Source organism: Hippichthys cyanospilos, chromosome 19 (assembly GCF_059441005.1).
Source record: "Hippichthys cyanospilos isolate Australia breed blue-spotted pipefish chromosome 19, RoL_Hcya_1.0, whole genome shotgun sequence".
NCBI classification, from domain to species: domain Eukaryota; kingdom Metazoa; phylum Chordata; class Actinopteri; order Syngnathiformes; family Syngnathidae; genus Hippichthys; species Hippichthys cyanospilos.
In genome coordinates, this window is record NC_142387.1 from 12882383 (window position 1) to 12900373 (window position 17991).

At 40.5% G+C, this 17991-nt stretch overlaps 4 protein-coding genes across 4 annotated transcripts; 2 read left to right on the plus strand and 2 right to left on the minus strand.

The window, feature by feature from the left end:
* Nucleotides 1-945: 945 nt before the first annotated feature.
* On the minus strand, nucleotides 946-3527 carry gimapl (GTPase, IMAP family member like). Its single transcript, XM_088402578.1, has 2 exons — nucleotides 3390-3527; nucleotides 946-2731 (listed from the first exon to the last, which is right to left on the minus strand). Exons 1-2 carry the CDS (start codon nucleotides 3418-3420, stop codon nucleotides 2016-2018), a joined length of 747 nt encoding a protein of 248 aa, XP_088258704.1. The 5' UTR covers nucleotides 3421-3527; the 3' UTR covers nucleotides 946-2015.
* Nucleotides 3528-3968: 441 nt separating this feature from the next.
* On the minus strand, nucleotides 3969-6043 carry chmp4c (charged multivesicular body protein 4C). Its single transcript, XM_088402380.1, has 5 exons — nucleotides 5626-6043; nucleotides 4981-5158; nucleotides 4665-4773; nucleotides 4448-4583; nucleotides 3969-4379 (listed from the first exon to the last, which is right to left on the minus strand). Exons 1-5 carry the CDS (start codon nucleotides 5849-5851, stop codon nucleotides 4318-4320), a joined length of 711 nt encoding a protein of 236 aa, XP_088258506.1. The 5' UTR covers nucleotides 5852-6043; the 3' UTR covers nucleotides 3969-4317.
* Nucleotides 6044-6102: 59 nt separating this feature from the next.
* zfand1 (zinc finger, AN1-type domain 1) lies at nucleotides 6103-8998 on the plus strand. The gene is made up of 8 exons (XM_088402379.1): nucleotides 6103-6551; nucleotides 6791-6833; nucleotides 6922-6961; nucleotides 7094-7221; nucleotides 7301-7392; nucleotides 7739-7857; nucleotides 7938-8093; nucleotides 8800-8998. Exons 1-8 carry the CDS (start codon nucleotides 6497-6499, stop codon nucleotides 8980-8982), a joined length of 816 nt encoding a protein of 271 aa, XP_088258505.1. The 5' UTR covers nucleotides 6103-6496; the 3' UTR covers nucleotides 8983-8998.
* Nucleotides 8999-10314: 1316 nt separating this feature from the next.
* maf1b (MAF1 homolog, negative regulator of RNA polymerase III b) lies at nucleotides 10315-15495 on the plus strand. The gene is made up of 8 exons (XM_088402386.1): nucleotides 10315-10892; nucleotides 11477-11565; nucleotides 13293-13424; nucleotides 13504-13666; nucleotides 14191-14312; nucleotides 14620-14739; nucleotides 14808-14915; nucleotides 14979-15495. Exons 2-8 carry the CDS (start codon nucleotides 11483-11485, stop codon nucleotides 15001-15003), a joined length of 753 nt encoding a protein of 250 aa, XP_088258512.1. The 5' UTR covers nucleotides 10315-10892; nucleotides 11477-11482; the 3' UTR covers nucleotides 15004-15495.
* The last annotated feature ends 2496 nt before the right edge of the window (nucleotides 15496-17991 follow it).

Below are 17991 nucleotides of genomic sequence, written 5' to 3' on the forward strand. Positions count from 1 at the left end.
CTTGCTAAAATCACAAAAAAATTACATGGCAACCTCAAGACTGCTTTTGAGTGTCCCAATATATATGTCCGTCTGATAACATTTACCGCCGTAAACATTGTAACATGATAACATAATATGAAAGCGGTCACAGCTGTGCAGATGGGCTTTTTTTTTTTTTTTTTTACTGGTTTCTATTGAAGCGTACGGTTTCTGTTGACACACGATCTGCTTTTGCCAGCTTTTGTCACTGTACAGCTGACCAAACTAACTTTTAACTTTGTCAACATTTCTTTAGGCATATGTTTGAACAACTTTTGATTTTGGATTACATATATATATAGATATATGTATATAATATGTTTTTTTTTTTTTTTGTAAAATGTTACCCAAAAGTTGTGGGGGTGTTTTCAAAATGCTTCAGAAAGTTTAATAAAAACTCCCTACAGTTTTCTAAAATCATGTTTAAAAAAACAAAAATCACTGATCTTTTTTTAAATTTCAAACAGAACAAGCAAAAAATAACAGTTTTAAAAGGTATCGATTGCTGACAATCAGATTTTTATTTTAGGCCAATATTTGTCCAAAACGCCTCAATTGGCCTACTTTTTATATTTTGCAAGAAATAACATTAAACACTGAAGATTCTATAACGTTGCCGTACCAGAGAAAAACTATTTGTAACACGTTATGAGCCGATAAATTTCATCCTGCAACAAAAGGAATTTAGCATTACAATCTAATACATTTCATGTAACAACATGACAAGTTTCAGCATTTAACTTGAAACTTCATGCCTTCAAACATTTCAATTCTCATTTTTGCGTGATAATATAATGATAGAAAACATGAATTAAAATTTCAGTGAATTACGCAAAATTATGCAACTCAAAAAGTTAAATACAACTGAAAGTACTGGACTGAAGAAATGTACCATACAGGATAAAATGAGACAACGAGACGACGTTATGGGCTCAGAGTGCTTTTTATAAGTGCAGAAAAAGAACAATTTGGTCACTAAAATGCACGTTTCCACATCGCTCATTGAACAAAAGACAACAGCAGGATAGTAAATACAGTAGAAAATTACAGGCTTCAATCAATGAATTGTCAAGTCTGGAGTCAATTGGAGTCATTAATTGGTTGTAGAGGACATTCAGTCATCACACTTTCAATTCCTTTCAACATCTACTTGCAAAAATAAAAACAATATTTTTAAGTTTACAGCCCACCCTTAAAAATGTCAATAATAATGCCATTTAATAAGATTATCATGTAACAGCTCGGTTGTTTTGACCTTGATTACCTGGAGTAACAATCTAATTTAGTAACATCAAATTTAACACAATATTTAAATGTAGTACTTTTGTCAAAATAGCAGTAATCTTAACAGGGAGTTGTATCTTTTTTTTTTTCTTTCAAGATTAAACACTAAAATAATAATAGTGTGGATAGTGCGCTAACCCTACCGCGATTTAAAAAAAAAAAAGACAATTCTACATTCACAAAACTGTGAAAAAAGGGAGGTCTAAAAATATCTTTTTAATTTTTTTCCCCCAAGCCGTGCAAGTAAATGATTATTCCACCAATAAATTAAAGTGAAGCCACATCACGTCAGTTAAGCTCAACATGTCAGCCTGTACAACATTTTCTAGCAAAACAACAAACTGCAACACATCCAGTGCAAATGTGGACTCTTTCTAGTAACACACTGAAGATGAGGCGTCATCACTGACCATTTGGGACACTTCCCAAATCCATCTTGTGGATTTCCCCTAAAGCTTGAACTGTTGCGCCATCTAGTGGAGGAAGTAGCTATCACACCTTTGTTTTGACATGAGAAAATCCAGCCGTGTGTGAAAGTGCGTTTTGACAAAACCAGGCTTATGTCGCAGAGATTAACTTTGAGGAGTTATTGTCGAATAGGAACTCGTGTGTGTGTGTGTGTGTGTGTGTTACTAAATCAAAAATGAGTGATTTTTGCCTGCGAAGTCCCCCCAAAAATATTCCAAACGCAAGGCAGGTATACCGGCGCATCACTCGACGGAAAGCTTGCCGGCCTCCATCGCTAAAGTCCCCACGGCGTCGGCTTTGGGCCCAGCGTCCCCGGTCGGGTTCCGGTTCTCGTCCAGCACCGGGCGGTCCTCCTCAAGCAGGTAGTGTCCCCCTTCTTCGGCGACTATTTTATCCACGCGTTCCATTAAATGTCCCACCTGCGTCTGCTCCTGGAAGACGCAGTTGTTGATGAGCATGTAGCGGTGGCCGCACTTGTCCAGCACGCGCTGCAGCTCGGCGCCCTCGCGGCGGATGTAGCGCTCCAGCGAGATACGCCGCAGGACTTCGGCCCAGGTGAACACCACCAGGACGTGGCGCCACACCCGCTCCCCGAAGAGACCCACGTGCTCCTCGATGCGGGCGCGGTCCACCTCGGTGAACATGCCCACCGGGATGACCAGCAGGAAGGCGTGCGGGCCCGGCGGGCACAGGGTGGCGCCGCGGGCGATCTCCTTTTTGTAGGCCTGCGGGGTGTCCTGCGACGAGTACCAGCCGGGCGTGTCCACCACCGTCACCGGGCGCCCCGACACCTCCGTGTGCCGGGTCACGCAAAACTCGGCGGCGCGCTCCAGCCGGAACTCCTCGCGGCCCAGGATGGTGTTGGCCGTCAAGCTCTTGCCGGGCCAGCGCCAGCCCAGGACCACCAGGCGTAGCGGGGACAGACTCCGCTCGGGGCCGTTACTCTCGCCGGACGCCGCTGAAACCGGGTAGGTTGACGCAACGTAAGGAAAAATAGATACATTGCTACAAGGGCAAGATTATTAGTTTTTTATGTGTGGGTATATATATATATATATATATATATATATATATATATATATATATATATATATAGAGGAATGTACATCACACCACTATCATCAAGTCGAGTGTAAAGTAAAAGAATAAATAAATAAAAATTGTGGTTATTTACAGTAGTAGCCACATGACGTCCAGTGACGGAAGTGAGCATTTTTTTCCATCAATGTTCTATTCAATGAACGTTACAATAAATCTGGATTTGGGAAAACATGAAGACGACACAACAACAGGAATTGTGTTGTTTTTTTCGCCTTTAGAAATATGATCTGCCTTTGTTGTGTGTTTTTAGCGGTCAGGGAATGACACACGGAAATGACAGCAACTCCCTGTCTTGGGGAGGGGGTAGTTTTAGTACAATTAATAATTAAATTATTAATGATAATAACTTGAAGGAAACGAATGTTCGTTCGTGTAAGTTAAAATGTGTTTACTAAGTTTCGAGCCCAGTTTAGCTTGAGGGCTAATAATGTTCGCGTTGTTAGCTAACGTTTATCCTATCAAGCCGGTGAAGGTTTCAAAAAAAGGAGGAAAATGAATGTAAGTCGTCGACTCACCCGAAGTTGCTTCTTGAGTCTTTGCTTCCATAGTGTTTGGATTTAAGTTTCGCTCACTTTTGTGTAAAGTTGGCGTAAGTTGTTGCTTTACGTCAGCGAAAGTGCGGAAGTGCTTCTGCTATTTCCTGCTTGCTGACGTCACTGACGCTCACTTCTGAAGTTTTTTTTTAAACACGGATATTCGCGAGAGTAAAGTTTTTGGGTTTTTTTCCCACGGAAAAAAAATGAGTCCAATTTTTGTGCTTATGTCGACGAAAGCCCTTCATGCCAGGTGATGTTATTCCGAATTTGCCCACTTCCGGATTTTATTTTTATTTATTCATTTTGTGGTGCTGTATATCATAAATGTAGTCCTTCCGCCCCCCAAAAAACTACACATAGTTGGTGAATTCACTCCTTGAAATTACCCTTTTACTAATTCTGCCACAAGTGTCCTTTATGACGATCACTATAATTTAAACTTAACAAAAAAATAAACATTTAAAAAGAAACAATGACACATTGTTGTAATTCATACACAATTTTATGGAAGTTAGAAAAACTATCACATTTGTATATTGATAAAAGAAAACCAAGTCATAACAGGAATGAGTTTATTATAGTTGAACATAAAGTCATAAAAATATTTACAAAGGAGCAAAATGTTTATCTACAGCTGCTCACATGTAGAATGTAGTTGAATCTGCTCGGTGCTGGAAATCCTTCAGAATTACTCGGCCACAATTGATCAAGTTTTAAAATGAAACAGAAGAAGAAAAAAAAAGCGACAGGAAGCACAGTAACAATTTCCTTCAGTGTAACATGGCAACTGCTCAATGAATACACGAGGAACATGTCCCAACATGGCGATATTTGCTTCAAAACCCCTGAGAAATTAAAAAAGGCAAATTTGTCTTGTGTTTCGCCCTCCGCGATCCCCCGAGAAATATTATACTCCCCACGACGCCAGCACGCGCATATCGTCCTCGTCTTCAGCCCTTCTTCTGGCCGCTGGAAAAACAAAAGCCAAAGAATTATTTATAATAATTGATATTTATTTGTATGATTAATATACTTACTGGAGCGGTGAGCTACGCGCCCTGACGGAGCCGAGGGGAGTCTGGCGCTGGGCACCGAGGGTAGTCCTCCCATGCTCTTCAGGTTCTCCTCCATGTCCTCCTGTTCCAGCTCCTCCAGCTCGGCCAGCAGCTCATCCTAACGACGATTATTTTTCGCGCTTTGTTTACAAACATGCGAGACGAGCGGCTCGGTGAGGGAAGCGAGCAAAAAGTGTACCTCGTCGTAAGTTTCGCCATATGGTCTGGAGATTGCTTCGTTGATCTCGCGGGCTACGTCCTGCTGCTCGTTGATGTCCTCCATTAGATCGTCTATCTTGTTCAGATCCCTGATTAAAAAAAAAGTGGAGATGTTACCATTGTTTCGTAGCATTATGGCGGTATGGTTGAACATTATCATATTTTTTTGGTGTATATTACACAGATAATGACAATGAGCTTGAAGCAAGCACGCTGTGCCTCTTTTGTGGGGATTTGTTCCAATTGGAACATCTCCCATCAATAAATATTTTCGATTAAGTCTGTGTACTCCTCACATGCTATCGTGGACCTTCTTCATGGCCTGGGCGGCGTAGCCCATGTTTCTCACCACCTCCGTGTTGGTGTGCGAGTTCTCCAGAGCTTCCCGCTGGAACTCGATGGTGGAAAGCGTTCCGTCGATCTGCGTCAGCTGCTGCTCCAATCGTTTCTTCCTTTTCAGGGCCTGCAGGGCAGCTAAGAGGTTGTCGGCGGACATTAGCTAGCGGTGGACCAATATCATAAAGGTGAAATTATCCCATGACATCATAAGGCTATTTTTAGTTTGCTGTGCCGTGATACAGCAAGCAGAGAGACGAGTTTTCATAGTACAATACACAATAGAAATTCTTTAGTGGGAAATTTAATGTACAATGGGTTTATTGAATCAAGTGACATTTTCAGAGGACTTTTGTAAAGAAAACTCAAAATAACAATGACATCGGGAGTAAGAAATACAATAAAAAGATGGTTTTGGCCAGAAGTGAGATGGTTTCTGTTTTCCAGGAACATGCACCTGTAGCTCATCCTAAAATGGCCGCCCGCATGATAAGCTCTCTTGCTCGGCCCTTTTTTTTTAAAAAAAGACGTCTAAAGCACGACGGTAATATATCGAAAATGAACATTTTGGACCTTTTTTGTGATGAACACAGAAAAATACATACCTCTCTTATTTCTTGTCCCGTGTTTTTTTGCTATCATGACTTCCTGTTCTATTCTCTTTTCCAGATAGTCCTGCTTCTTGCTCAACATGTCTTCGGTCTCCCGGAGTTTGTGGATGGCCTCCTGGGGAGAGGGTCCCCCCTTGGATCGATGGTGTTTGGACCGACCCCCCGACGAAGAGGAACTGGAGCTCGAACTCCCCTTGAAGAATTTAGTGATTTTACTCATTTTGGCCGGGAGATCCTCCGCTCTAGTGTAAAGGAAAAAGCAGAGCTCGGTGGCGGTATGCGGACGCCGAGCTGTTGTTATGACTGTCAGATGTTTCCAGGGTGTGTGAGTGGACCGTGAGCCGTTTTTCCAGCTCGACGGGCTTTTGCGGTTGACAATTCGCCGTTCACCACACCTATCCACACTTTCCGGTGACGTGTGACGTCAACACAAGTAACCCCGCCCACTTTCAGCGATGACAAACGAAATCTCCGATTTTTTTTAAAATAAGAATTGCTCCTTGCTTTCATTGTTTAATGCACTATTACGTTTCGTTTATCAAAATTACACCGCTAAAATAATTATTGCTGAGCTACGACTTCAAATGCCGCTACGACTTCAAATACCTCACCGTCGAATTTCACTTCCGGTGTAATCACATTCGGAAACCCGCAGATAAAATCATTTATTGAAATACAATATTTAGTTCCCATATGACTGTTGATATATACTTATCCGTTGAGTTTCTATCTATGATGAAATTAAATATGAAGAAAATCCCCGTGGAATAATTTTGCTTTCGAGTTTAAAGCGTGTGAGTTGAATTTCACTTCCGGGGTCAAACCGGTGTTTACGTTAGCTTAGTGAAGCCAACAAGCTCAGGTAATGGCTGAGTTAGACATCGGAAAGCACTGCCAAATCGATTCCTGTCACCAACAAGGTCTCTATCGTTTCGGTCTCTTATTAAAAAGAATCATTTGAGCGTGACGTTAAATGTTACCCGCATCTTTAGAAATAAATCGTAGTCGTAACTTGTTACCCTTAGCATGAATCCGCCATCAATTTAATTAGTCACTTCTAAAGCGGAAGTCATGAGTTATGGACTTCAAATTTTAGGCCTGTTTTTAAAAATGTACTGTATTTGCTTGTCGCCAAAATACTGACTTTTCATTCATTCAGATTTCCTTCCTTTTGTTTGTGATTCCTGCAATGGAATCTACTGGTAAGTCATCGCTTTCTCCGCTACGAATTGAAGTCATTCCAGTGTGCTTGCATCGCAGCTTTGTCATTAGACTTTTGATTTGTTCCAGCCTTGAACACCGAAGCAGAGAGGCCCACTCGTGTTCACAGGTAAGTGTCACTTTTTAGGTCTACCACTGCAGGGAAAGGAACAACACATTTCCTGTTGCTTACATACTGCAATTGTCACGTTTGTTTGTTATTATTTATTTTGTACTGACAAATCTTAAAATTACATCTTAGGAGCCAGTGAGAAGGGAACTCCAAGCTGTGGGCAGCAGCACAAGTCATCCATGCTCCTTCGAAGACTGCAAAGGGAAAGAACTGCTGCCTGTCATCTGTCCGCAGTGTGAGAAACACTTCTGTTTGGCGTAGGTCGTCGCTATTGATTCAAATATTACTCCCAGTTTCGATTTAGCGATAAAGAACTTTTTCTCCTCGTGCACGCAGCCACCGTCACCAAGATGATCACAAATGTGAGAAGCTGGAGGTCCAAAAGCCACGCATGGCAGCCACCAAGGAGCTAGTGCAAAAGATTGTGGGTCAGTCACCTTTAGGACAACATCTTCCTGCTGTTCAACATTTGTCCACATGGTGTCAGTATGTGCCAAGTGTGCGTTATATAAAACTTGGTTCGCCTACTTTGAGTCAAAGCACATGTTTGGATACCGAAAAATATCCCAAAAGTGCACGTATAACAAACAAAAAAAAAAATCAACGATCAAGCTTGACCTGAATAATAAAGGTAAATTTTGAATAACGGTTTAAGCAAGCATGATAGTACTGCTTTTATGAGTTTGCTTACGGAAAAACGTCATGTTATGAGGCGAAAATTTTGATAAGAAGAAATTTGATTAGATGTGCTAAATTCCACTCGTGTCCTTTCAGAGTCCAAGGACGTCTCCAAAAGCAAAGGGCGTAAGGGGGCAAAGAACAGCGCCACAGCAGCCAAGGTTGCCCTGATGAAAATGAAACTCCATGCTGTTGGAGATAAGACTTTACCACAGGTACTTTTTTTTTTTTTTACAACTTATTTCATTGCCACCACTGATTCACTGATCATATTCCGCCCCGCTCTGTCTTTCAGACGGAAAAAACCTACTTTCAAGTCTATCTCCCGAAAGGGAGTCAGGCGACCAGTCAGCCCATGTTCTTCTCCTCCAAATGGAGCGTGGGGAAGGTGGTGGATTACGCCGCCTCGCTAGCTTCCCTCACAAACAACAACAATGTACTCACAGCTAAGGTATGATATATTTGTAGTTTGTAGTATCATTAACTCTTAAAGGGTTATCGTTACTGTTTATTTTTCTAAACTGCTGTAACACCTTAATTATCCCTCAGAGGTTGATTAAAAGATACGCCATCTTATGCCGGACTTTTCAAGTCAAGTCAAATTTATTTCCATAGCCCTTAATGAACAAAAGAGCCTCTCAGGGATTCACAAGTGAGAAAAATCACGAGAACATCACAAATTCACAGAGGTGCCCTTTGAGCAAAGCTACAAGAAGGGAAAACAACAATGTTTTTTTAATCATTATTATGTGTTCATTTTAATTTTTAAGTTTTAAGCTGTGCATAAGTACAGCGGTTCTCAAATTGGGGTACGGGTACCCCTGGGGGTACTTGAAGGTACTCAAGATTTTAAATCAATCAAACATAAGTAAACATGCTAAAATTCTTTTAAAAAAAAAGAATTATTTAAATGTTTCAGGAAAATACAAGTCCATAACATAAATTTTCTGATCAGTAGGTGATTCAATTTAATTATTTAAAAAGACAGATTCTTCCCCAACTTGTCACGTGCCACCACTCGTTACCTGTCAAGGTAATTATTTATTTTTTTGAACACATCTCTACTATGATTTAAGAAGAGGACAGCTTATATCGGGTAGGACATTTTACACATTGGAAAATCATCACCAGGTGGCTCCTTTTTTTTTCCCCTCCAGAAATTGCGTCTCTGCCATCCCGAGACGGGGAAGTCTTTGCCTATGGACCGCGGCCTGCAAACGCTGCTGACCAGCCCGGAAGACCCCCTGCACAACGGGGGTAACGTAATCCTTGAGTACTTGGACAATGACAGCACGGGGGTGGAAGATGTTTCGCATTATATTACACTCGGGTCACAATAAAATGTAAGTTTCGATATGAATGTGTGCGTTATTTGGTTTAGTGATCCTGTTATGAGACTATATTGCACTCAGATGATTGCGTGACAATTAAATGGCCGCTCACTTCTGCAGAGCGCAGCATATTAGCGTCATATTGTTGGAAGCAGGTAGGTTTTGTCAAGACTTTTCATGAGGTTTACTCTCGTATGCTAGCTAATGTGCTTCAAGTGTTCTGCATCTTTAATATTCTAAAGAGAATAAGAAGTTATTGAATATTTGTTTTTTTTTTTGTCTAAATGAGGACATTTGGGGAAATTTTCCAACATGCCTAAATGTACTTACTACTTACAATAATATCTTAGAAGATAACAGTATTAAATGTCCCATCAGTTAAACATTTAAAAGTATGATATAAACTGCAACATGTCGCTTATCTCCGTTATTAAATTACGAGTAAAACATTGCTATTTTAAAATGGACAAAAAAAAATTAATAAGTAGTCTTTTGGACAGCTCTTCTTTGTCAACTGTTCTTGAATGATTTTTTCTTTTTTTATCTCCGTTATTAAATTACGAGTAAAACATTGCTATTTTAAAATGGACAAAAAAAATTAATAAGTAGTCTTTTGGACAGCTCTTCTTTGTCAACTGTTCTTGAATGATTTTTTCTTTTTTTATCTCCGTTATTAAATTACGAGTAAAACATTGCTATTTTAAAATGGACAAAAAAAATTAATAAGTAGTCTTTTGGACAGCTCTTCTTTGTCAACTGTTCTTGAATGATTTTTTTCTTTTAAAAAGCCCAAATTGTCATCACTAATCAAATGTAAGCTTCAATATCTTAGTCGTTGTTTTAAAAGTAAAAAAAAATAGATGTTTTGAAATGGACTAAAAAAATAATGCAGTGTTTTGAAGAGCTCTTTTTAGTAAACGATTTCAATTAAAGGGCCAACATAGTCAACGGTAATATAACGGGAGCTTCAGTTGTTCTAAGGGTAACAACGTTTTGAAATTGACAAAAATACACGATATGCGGTGTTATGAACGGCCTTTTTTAGTAATCTGTTTCCTTTTAAGAGCAAAAATTCCCATCAGTCGAACAAAATGTAAGTTACAGTCATTTCGCTTTTGTTTTGTTCTTGTCTGGAGACAAGACGTAAGGTACGACCCACAGAAGAAATTTCTGACCACTCACGAAAGGTCCCTCGTGATTGACATACGCCCCGCCAAATCACAAAGCGCCTGCGGATGATAATTCCGACCAATCGCTCGCGCCCTTGTATGACCGACACATAGCTCATCCAATCGCAACCTCCAAACTACGTCAGTGGGATTTATAGCAACGAAAGGGGGCTTGTCTCCATCAGACAGCGGCTAGTGTTCGTAAACAGAAGGAAGCTGCGAATTTTCTCGACGCTTACCAATTATTTGACCCGCATTCGAAGACTTTTACGTCGCTTGCTCTTTTACCGTCCGACCGATCGGTCGCTTGGACAACAGCGACTTGATCCACCGCGCGGAAGAAAACCAATTTTTTTTTTTTAGTGTATTTAGGTCGAAAGGGATGCCGCTGCAGACGGACTCCGATGTGCGCAAACAGTCTCTCGATTTAATCTCGTCGCATTTAATCGGAAAGAGTAGTTTTTCTATAAACCGAACGAGCCTCCGAGCGGCGCATTCTCGACCGAGTGTTTGTACGAGATGCTTGAGCGCGCACTAATTGCTCAACTGTGAACGCACAAAAGCAGGAAGACGACTGACAAAAAAAAAAAAAATCACAACAATAATAGCAAGCTTAGCTAGCTGTGCTGACATTAGCTCGGAGCTGACCGACAAACCTCGGCCGGGAAGGAAAAAAAAAGGCGAAAAAACGCAAGAGGACTATTTTTTTGGAACGCCTGTTTGGATTCGAGGCGGAGGAATATCGACGAGGTATGTCGTTTTCAGATGTGTGAATTTATAAAAGCAGGAAGACGATTGGAAAACAGTGTGGGGGAGGGGCTGGGAGAAAATGGCGGTCGCTGTCCAAAATGTCCTCAAGATGGCGGTGCACTCACTCTTCCTTGTTTTTCTTAGTCGGCAAATAAACAAGCCGCCACGCCCACTTTTTCGAGATAACTACAACGGTATTACAAATTTACGGCAGCTTTTGAAACGTAATCGTAAATTATGTTGATAACATTATTACGCCGCTCGTTCGTTTTATTTCATTTCAGTTGGAGGTAAATTAAGCGGATGGTCAAAATATATTGGAAGTAACTCACCACGTTTGTCTTTTAAGCAAAAATAATCTTGCACATAAAAAAAGACAAATTAAAAATATTGACGTTGTTTATCTGCCTTTTTTGTTGCTATCATCAATTTATAAATACTCAATTGGTGCAATTACTTTTGCCTATTTAAAAAATGTAATATTAAATTGATCGACACCTGTATATGGCTGTGCTGTATTACTTTATATATATTTTTTAGCGATGCAATGTATTAAATATGAAATGCATTTCTTTTCCCCGCAGAAGGCGATGAAGTTGCTGGAAAACTCGTGTTTTGAAGCACTCAGCTCCCGGCTGTGCGCTGAAACCGGAGAGTCTCGTATCCTTGGCAGGTGGGTTTTAGCTACTTATTCATTATTTAAACTATTATTTGAAAGAAATGTCCTCAAGTCTTCTGAAAGGTGCCTCTCATTAGCATAAAACATCAAATTTCATCCCTCACCTCCAAAAGTTATTAATAATCTACGAGCTCTAACAAACGGTCACTTGAAGTTACAGTTCGCCGACAATTGTTTTACATAATCGATTTGTTACGAAAGTAACACCCTAGTTGATGTTCTCCAGAAATGAGCGATTTACAAGGTCACATGATAAGACGAACAAACTGGGCTAGTGGAGCAGGCGAGTCGGTGTTGTTACCCCGTGACAACTTGGAACGTAACTTGGAAAGTTAGCATTGTGTGTGTGTGTGTGTGCGCGCATGTGTGTAAGATTCCACCCACGAGTGTTTTTAGCTTATGTAAGAAGTCATCCCGCCTGCGGTTACAATTACACAGCACATCGTTTATATGCATTGCACCCGGGGCGCACACACACACACACACAGAGGCTATTTTGAAGTGTGTTGTGTATGTGGAGGCTTTAGCATGTGCGCGCGCTCGATGTAGGGCGCTACAGTTGTGCGTGGTTAAGTAAAAGCTCGCTGACATTTAGGCCGCTTAGCAGATTAGCAATGGCAAAACGTCCACTTGGAAATAACTGTAAAAATAATGTTCTTAGTTGCACACTTACCATCAATATCAGCCCCTGCGCGCACACGTTGCAAACTACACACATTGCATTTTTTTCCTAGTTTTGTAAATGCTTTTAAAGGCATAAGAATTAAAGTTATATTTTTTTGTACTTCAAACACTCAAATTGTTTAGTGGCATCAGTTCTATCCATGCATATGTAGTTTAAATGTATTCACACACACAAAAAAAATGCTATAATCTGTCCGCCATTAGCTGGTCTCTACCGCCACCTAGTGTCTTGAGGTGAAACAAAGTCAACAAAGAATTTTGTATTTGCCGACATAGTTTAAGCGCCGCTCAACACGATGTTGCAAAAATCGCAGGAAAATCAAATGTGATTAATCCTATTAAAATGCATGTGAAAAATTGTAATTTTAATGCTTTTATATGGTCCAAAATTTGGGCAATTCTACTTTTTGTACCCAAAATCTTGCACGTTCAGATGCAATCAAATAGAAATGTCAGAGTCGTTGGATTTTACATGTTTTAATCATCTGCTGGAAATGTAAAAAAAAAAAATTTTTCCCAATGATTCTTTTATGATATAAAAAAAATCTAAGGAATTTCCATAATTTGTAACATAATGCCACTAGGGTTAAAATAATATTTGATAGGTTTTTCTCACAAAACATTTTCCATGTTAATGTTAAAAAAAGACACGCAAAGTGTAGCATTAAAAGGAGAATAAAGGTGTTGCGTTTTTGGAGCTTTGTGGCGTCTGCTCCATGTTGTTTGTCGACATCAGCTGTGTTTGCGTTTGTGCGAGGGGAAAGCGGGTCAGCCGCGAGTGGAAAATAGTTGCGGCTGCGACTTGCGTAAGAGACGTTCCGTTCTTGCGTGTCGCATTTCAACGCCGTGCGACCTTAAGAAATACACGCGCTGCGTGCAGCAACGTGTTCGCCTCGCATCGTTTTTTTTTTGTTTTGTTTTTTTAGACGCAGAAGCGATGCTAATTTTGTCCATCGGAAGCTTTTCAAAGCGATTCATGCTAACGAAACCACCAGACCGCCAATCAAATCCATTTGTGTGCGTTTAATCGGCCGCAGGATCGAGAGCTACTCGTGCAAGATGGCGGGCGACGACAAGCACATGTTCAAGCAGTTCTGCCAGGAGGGCCAGCCGCACATCCTGGAGGCGCTGTCCCCGCCGCAGTCCGCCAGCGCCGCCAGTCCCGAGCTGTCAGTGGCCGCCGCCCCGCCCGGTCCGAAACGCCTCGGCCCCGCCTCCGACTCCTAAACCCATGCCTCTCTCCGTCAGGCTGGCCAGGAGCGCCGACGACTCCGAGAGCCCCCTGAGCGACAAGTGCTGCAGGAAGACCATCTTCTACCTCATCACCACGCTCAACGAGTCCTTCAGGCCCGACTACGACTTCAGCGCCGCGCGGGCGCACGAGTTCAGCAGGGAGCCCAGCCTCAACTGGGTGAGGACCCTTTCCCCTTTCAAAGACAAATCGTGGATTGTCCAAATACGAGAACGTTCAATACGCCACGCTGCCGCCCCTTCCGGATGCTTGCTAACAGGAAGTAGAGAGGGGCACCCCGCACGCGCCCATTGAGCCCATTTTGGGCTCATTTAGTGCCATTCAAAATTGCAAATATTGTCAATTTTGGACATATTGAAAAGCTGGTGTTTTATTGTCCGTTTCCCCCAATTTTTGCATGAATCCTTTTAGCTGCCACTCGCGAATTGGGTGCAGTAGAAATGTTTGCACTGACAACCCAAAACCACCGGGTGGCGCTAGGCCAATTGATGACATTTGCAAGCCTTTTAAAGATTGACATTATTCTAAAGTCTTTTAAGGGGTTGAAAGTAAATAGATATTTATATTTGTCGACGTCATGACTCTAATAATAACGCAAAGCTAGTAAAAAAAAAAAAATCCCTGGACACACAAGGGTTAAAGCTACAGCCTGATGTTTTTTTTGTTTGTTTGTTTGCGTTCAGGTGGCCAACTCTGTCAACAGCAGCCTGTTCTCGGCCGTGGGCGAAGGATTCAACTCCCTGGGGCCCGAGCTGTGGAGCGCCATCGACCAGGAGATCAACCTGCCCGCCTGCGACATCTACAGGTCATTTGGGGAAATTGCGAGACTCGAAATCACCAGTATTTGCCCATAAATATGTCGGCGGTTTAAAAAGGAAGAAAAAAACAGAAGGGCTTTGCCTATGAATAACATTCGTTGTTTACAAATGAAAACAAATTGAGTTAAAGGCCTTAACATCCAAACGTATACAAATAAAGCTTCATTTAACATGATAAAGGAATACTCACTTTAACTCTTTTTAACCATGTATCTTTTTGACTCCGCTTTGCAATGTCTCCCTCCGGTGGCCATAAATATAATTCGACTCGTTTTCTTTCCTCCCGTCACTCAGCTACAATCCGGACCTGGACTCGGATCCTTTCGGCGAGGAGGGCAGCCTTTGGTCCTTCAACTACTTCTTCTACAACAAGAAGCTGAAGCGGATCGTCTTCCTCACGTGCCGCTCCGTCAGGTGAGCGCGTTGGGCCTTTGACCCCGCCCGCGCCCCCGCCCGGGCTCACTTTGCGTCCCCGCCGCCAGCGTCCTGAGCGGCTACGGCGGAGACGGCCTGGACAACGACGAGCTGGACATGGAGCTGGACGACCGAGACGACGAAGAGGAGGAGCTGGACGGCTTCACGGAGGACAGGTGAGCCCGCCGTCTCGAGCGGAGGACGCCGTCCGCTCACTTTGGCCTCTTTCCGTCCCGCAGCTATCACAGAGCCGTTTGCGTGTGAGACGTCCCCCGCCGTTGACGCCCGGAGCTTCTTGGGGGACTAAATGCATGTTGTGCATACGCCGGAGAAAATGAGAAAAATCCAGCAGTTTCCTGGGCCGGAACTCGTGTTACTGTGTAGTAGGGGCGGCGTGAGATCTGGCGACGCTTTTGTTAGCATATTAGTAGAATATGAAGGTAATATCCAGCATTATTTTGTATGAGGAGATTTTCTCTCGTCTCCTCGTTGCCGTTTAGCAAACGCCGTCGCTCGCCGCCTTCATAAGCGATGCTGTTGTCCATAGCTTTTTACTCATATTCCTCATTTTGTGTGGCAAATAACCCTGTTTTCTAATTATAAATATGTATATGTGTGTGTTTGTGTGCGTGCACCTCACTCCCAAGCAGACATGAATGTTGAGTCCAACAAAGCTAAATAATGACCACGTGTGTTTGTGCTTCCTTTTCCGTGTTGTAATATATTACTGATGTGAATAAACACTTATTTTCCGTCCCTCGCTTGTAGTCATTCCATTTACGTGGCGCCAAGTGGCAGCACGGAAACTAAACACTAAAAACGTGTATCGCGTTTTATTTTAAACAGGCGACATGTAAAAGATATAGTAAGGCTTTTTTGCAAAAAAACGACAGTCTATAGTAAGGCTTTTTTTCCACAAAAAACCACAGTCTATAGTAAGGCTTTTTTTGCAAAAAACGACAGTCTATAGTAAGCCTTTTTCGCAAAAAAACACAGTCTATAGTAAGGCTTTTTTTCCACAAAAAACGACAGTCTATGTGTAGTAAGGCTTTTTTTGCAAAAAACGACAGTCTATAGTAAGGCTTTTTTTTGCAAAAAACGACAGTCTATAGTAAGGCTTTTTTTCCACAAAAAAACACAGTCTATAGTAAGGCTTTTTTCCACAATAAAACACAGTCTATAGTAAGGCTTTTTTTCCACAAAAAACGACAGTCTATATGTAGTAAGGCTTTTTTTGCAAAAAACGACAGTCTATAGTAAGGCTTTTTTTCCACAAAAAACGACAGTCTATAGTAAGGTTTTTTTTCCACAAAAAAACACAGTCTATAGTAAGGCTTTTTTTCCACAAAAAACGACAGTCTATAAGTAGTAAGGCTTTTTTTGCAAAAAACGACAGTCTATAGTAAGGCTTTTTTTTTTGCAAAAAATGACAGTCTATAGTAAGGCTTTTTTTTCCACAAAAAACGACAGTCTATAGTAAGGCTTTTTTTCCACAAAAAACGACAGTCTATAGTAAGGCTTTTTTTCCACAAAAAACGACAGTCTATATATAGTAAGGTTTTTTTTTGCAAAAAAACGACAGTCTATAGTAAGCCTTTTTTGCAAAAAAACGACAGTCTATAGTAAGCCTTTTTCGCAAAAAAACGACAGTCTATAGTAAGGCTTTTTTTCCACAAAAAACACAGTCTATAGTAAGGCTTTTTTCCACAAAAAAAACACAGTCTATAGTAAGGCATTTTTTCCACAAAAAACGACAGTCTATAGTAAGGCTTTTTTTCCACAAAAAAACACAGTCTATAGTAAGGCTTTTTTTCCACAAAAAACACAGTCTATAGTAAGGCTTTTTTTCCACAAAAAACGACAGTCTATATGTAGTAAGGCTTTTTTTGCAAAAAACGACAGTCTATATGTAGTAAGGCTTTTTTTGCAAAAAACGACAGTCTATATGTAGTAAGGCTTTTTTTGCAAAAAACGACAGACTATAGTAAGGCTTTTTTTGCAAAAAACGACAGTCTATAGTAAGCCTTTTTTTGCAAAAAAGACAGTCTATAGTAAGCCTTTTTTGCAAAAAACGACAGTCTATAGTAAGGCTTTTTTTTCTTGCAAAAAAACGACAGTCTATAGTAAGGCTTTTTTTCCACAAAAAACCACAGTCTATAGTAAGGCTTTTTTTCCACAAAAAACCACAGTCTTTATATAGTAAGGCTTTTTTTGCAAAAAACGACAGTCTTTAGTAAGCCTTTTTTGCAAAAAAACAACAGTCTATAGTAAGGCTTTTTTTCCACAAAAAACACAGTCCATAGTAAGGCATTTTTTCCACAAAAAACGACAGTCTGTAGTAAGCCTTTTTTGCAAAAAACGACAGTCTATAGTAAGGCTTTTTTGCAAAAAATGACAGTCTATAGTAAGGCTTTTTTTTGCAAAAAAATGACAGTCTATAGTAAGGCTTTTTTTTCTTGCAAAAAAACGACAGTCTATAGTAAGGCTTTTTTTCCACAAAAAAACACAGTAAGGCTTTTTTTCCACAAAAAACACAGTCTATAGTAAGGCTTTTTTTTCCACAAAAAACGACAGTCTATAGTAAGCCTTTTTTGCAAAAAATGACAGTCTATAGTAAGGCTTTTTTTTCTTGCAAAAAAACAACAGTCTATAGTAAGGCTTTTTTTCCACAAAAAAAGACAGTCTATATATAGTAAGGCTTTTTTTGCAAAAAAACGACAGTCTATAGTAAGGCTTTTTTTCCACAAAAAAACACAGTCTATAGTAAGGCTTTTTTTCCATAAAAAACGACAGTCTATATATAGTAAGGCTTTTTTTGCAAAAAACGACAGTAAGCCTTTTTTGCAAAAAAACGACAGTCTATAGTAAGGCTTTTTTTCCACAAAAAACCACAGTCTATATATAGTAAGGCTTTTTTTCCACAAAAAACCACAGTCTATAGTAAGGCTTTTTTTGCAAAAAAACCACAGTCTATAGTAAGGCTTTTTTTCCACAAAAAACACAGTCTATAGTAAGGCTTTTTTTCCACAAAAAATGACAGTCTATATATAGTAAGCCTTTTTTTGCAAAAAACGACAGTCTATAGTAAGCCTTTTTTGCAAAAAATCGACAGTCTATAGTAAGGTTTTTTTTCCACAAAAAACCACAGTCTATAGTAAGGCTTTTTTTCCACAAAAAAACCACAGTCTATAGTAAGGCTTTTTTTGCAAAAAAACCACAGTCTATAGTAAGGCTTTTTTTCCACAAAAAAAC

Excerpts from the sequence above, each read along its gene's own strand:
- gimapl (XM_088402578.1), bottom strand. The coding sequence starts at position 3,420 with ATGGAAGCAAAGACTCAAGAAGCAACTTCGG. Across the intron at positions 2,732-3,389 it reads GACTCAAGAAGCAACTTCGG|CGGCGTCCGGCGAGAGTAAC; the intron begins GTGAGTCGACGA and ends ACCCGGTTTCAG.
- chmp4c (XM_088402380.1), bottom strand. The coding sequence starts at position 5,851 with ATGAGTAAAATCACTAAATTCTTCAAGGGGAGTTCGAGCTCCAGTTCC. Across the intron at positions 5,159-5,625 it reads CGGGACAAGAAATAAGAGAG|CTGCCCTGCAGGCCCTGAAA; the intron begins GTATGTATTTTT and ends ACAACCTCTTAG. Across the intron at positions 4,584-4,664 it reads ATGGCGAAACTTACGACGAG|GATGAGCTGCTGGCCGAGCT; the intron begins GTACACTTTTTG and ends AATCGTCGTTAG.
- zfand1 (XM_088402379.1), top strand. The coding sequence starts at position 6,497 with ATGGCTGAGTTAGACATCGGAAAGCACTGCCAAATCGATTCCTGTCAC. Across the intron at positions 6,962-7,093 it reads AGGCCCACTCGTGTTCACAG|GAGCCAGTGAGAAGGGAACT; the intron begins GTAAGTGTCACT and ends ATTACATCTTAG. Across the intron at positions 7,393-7,738 it reads GCTAGTGCAAAAGATTGTGG|AGTCCAAGGACGTCTCCAAA; the intron begins GTCAGTCACCTT and ends GTGTCCTTTCAG.
- maf1b (XM_088402386.1), top strand. The coding sequence starts at position 11,483 with ATGAAGTTGCTGGAAAACTCGTGTTTTGAAGCACTCAGCTCCCGGCTG. Across the intron at positions 13,425-13,503 it reads AGCGCCGCCAGTCCCGAGCT|GCTGGCCAGGAGCGCCGACG; the intron begins GTCAGTGGCCGC and ends TCTCTCCGTCAG. Across the intron at positions 14,313-14,619 it reads CCCGCCTGCGACATCTACAG|CTACAATCCGGACCTGGACT; the intron begins GTCATTTGGGGA and ends CCCGTCACTCAG.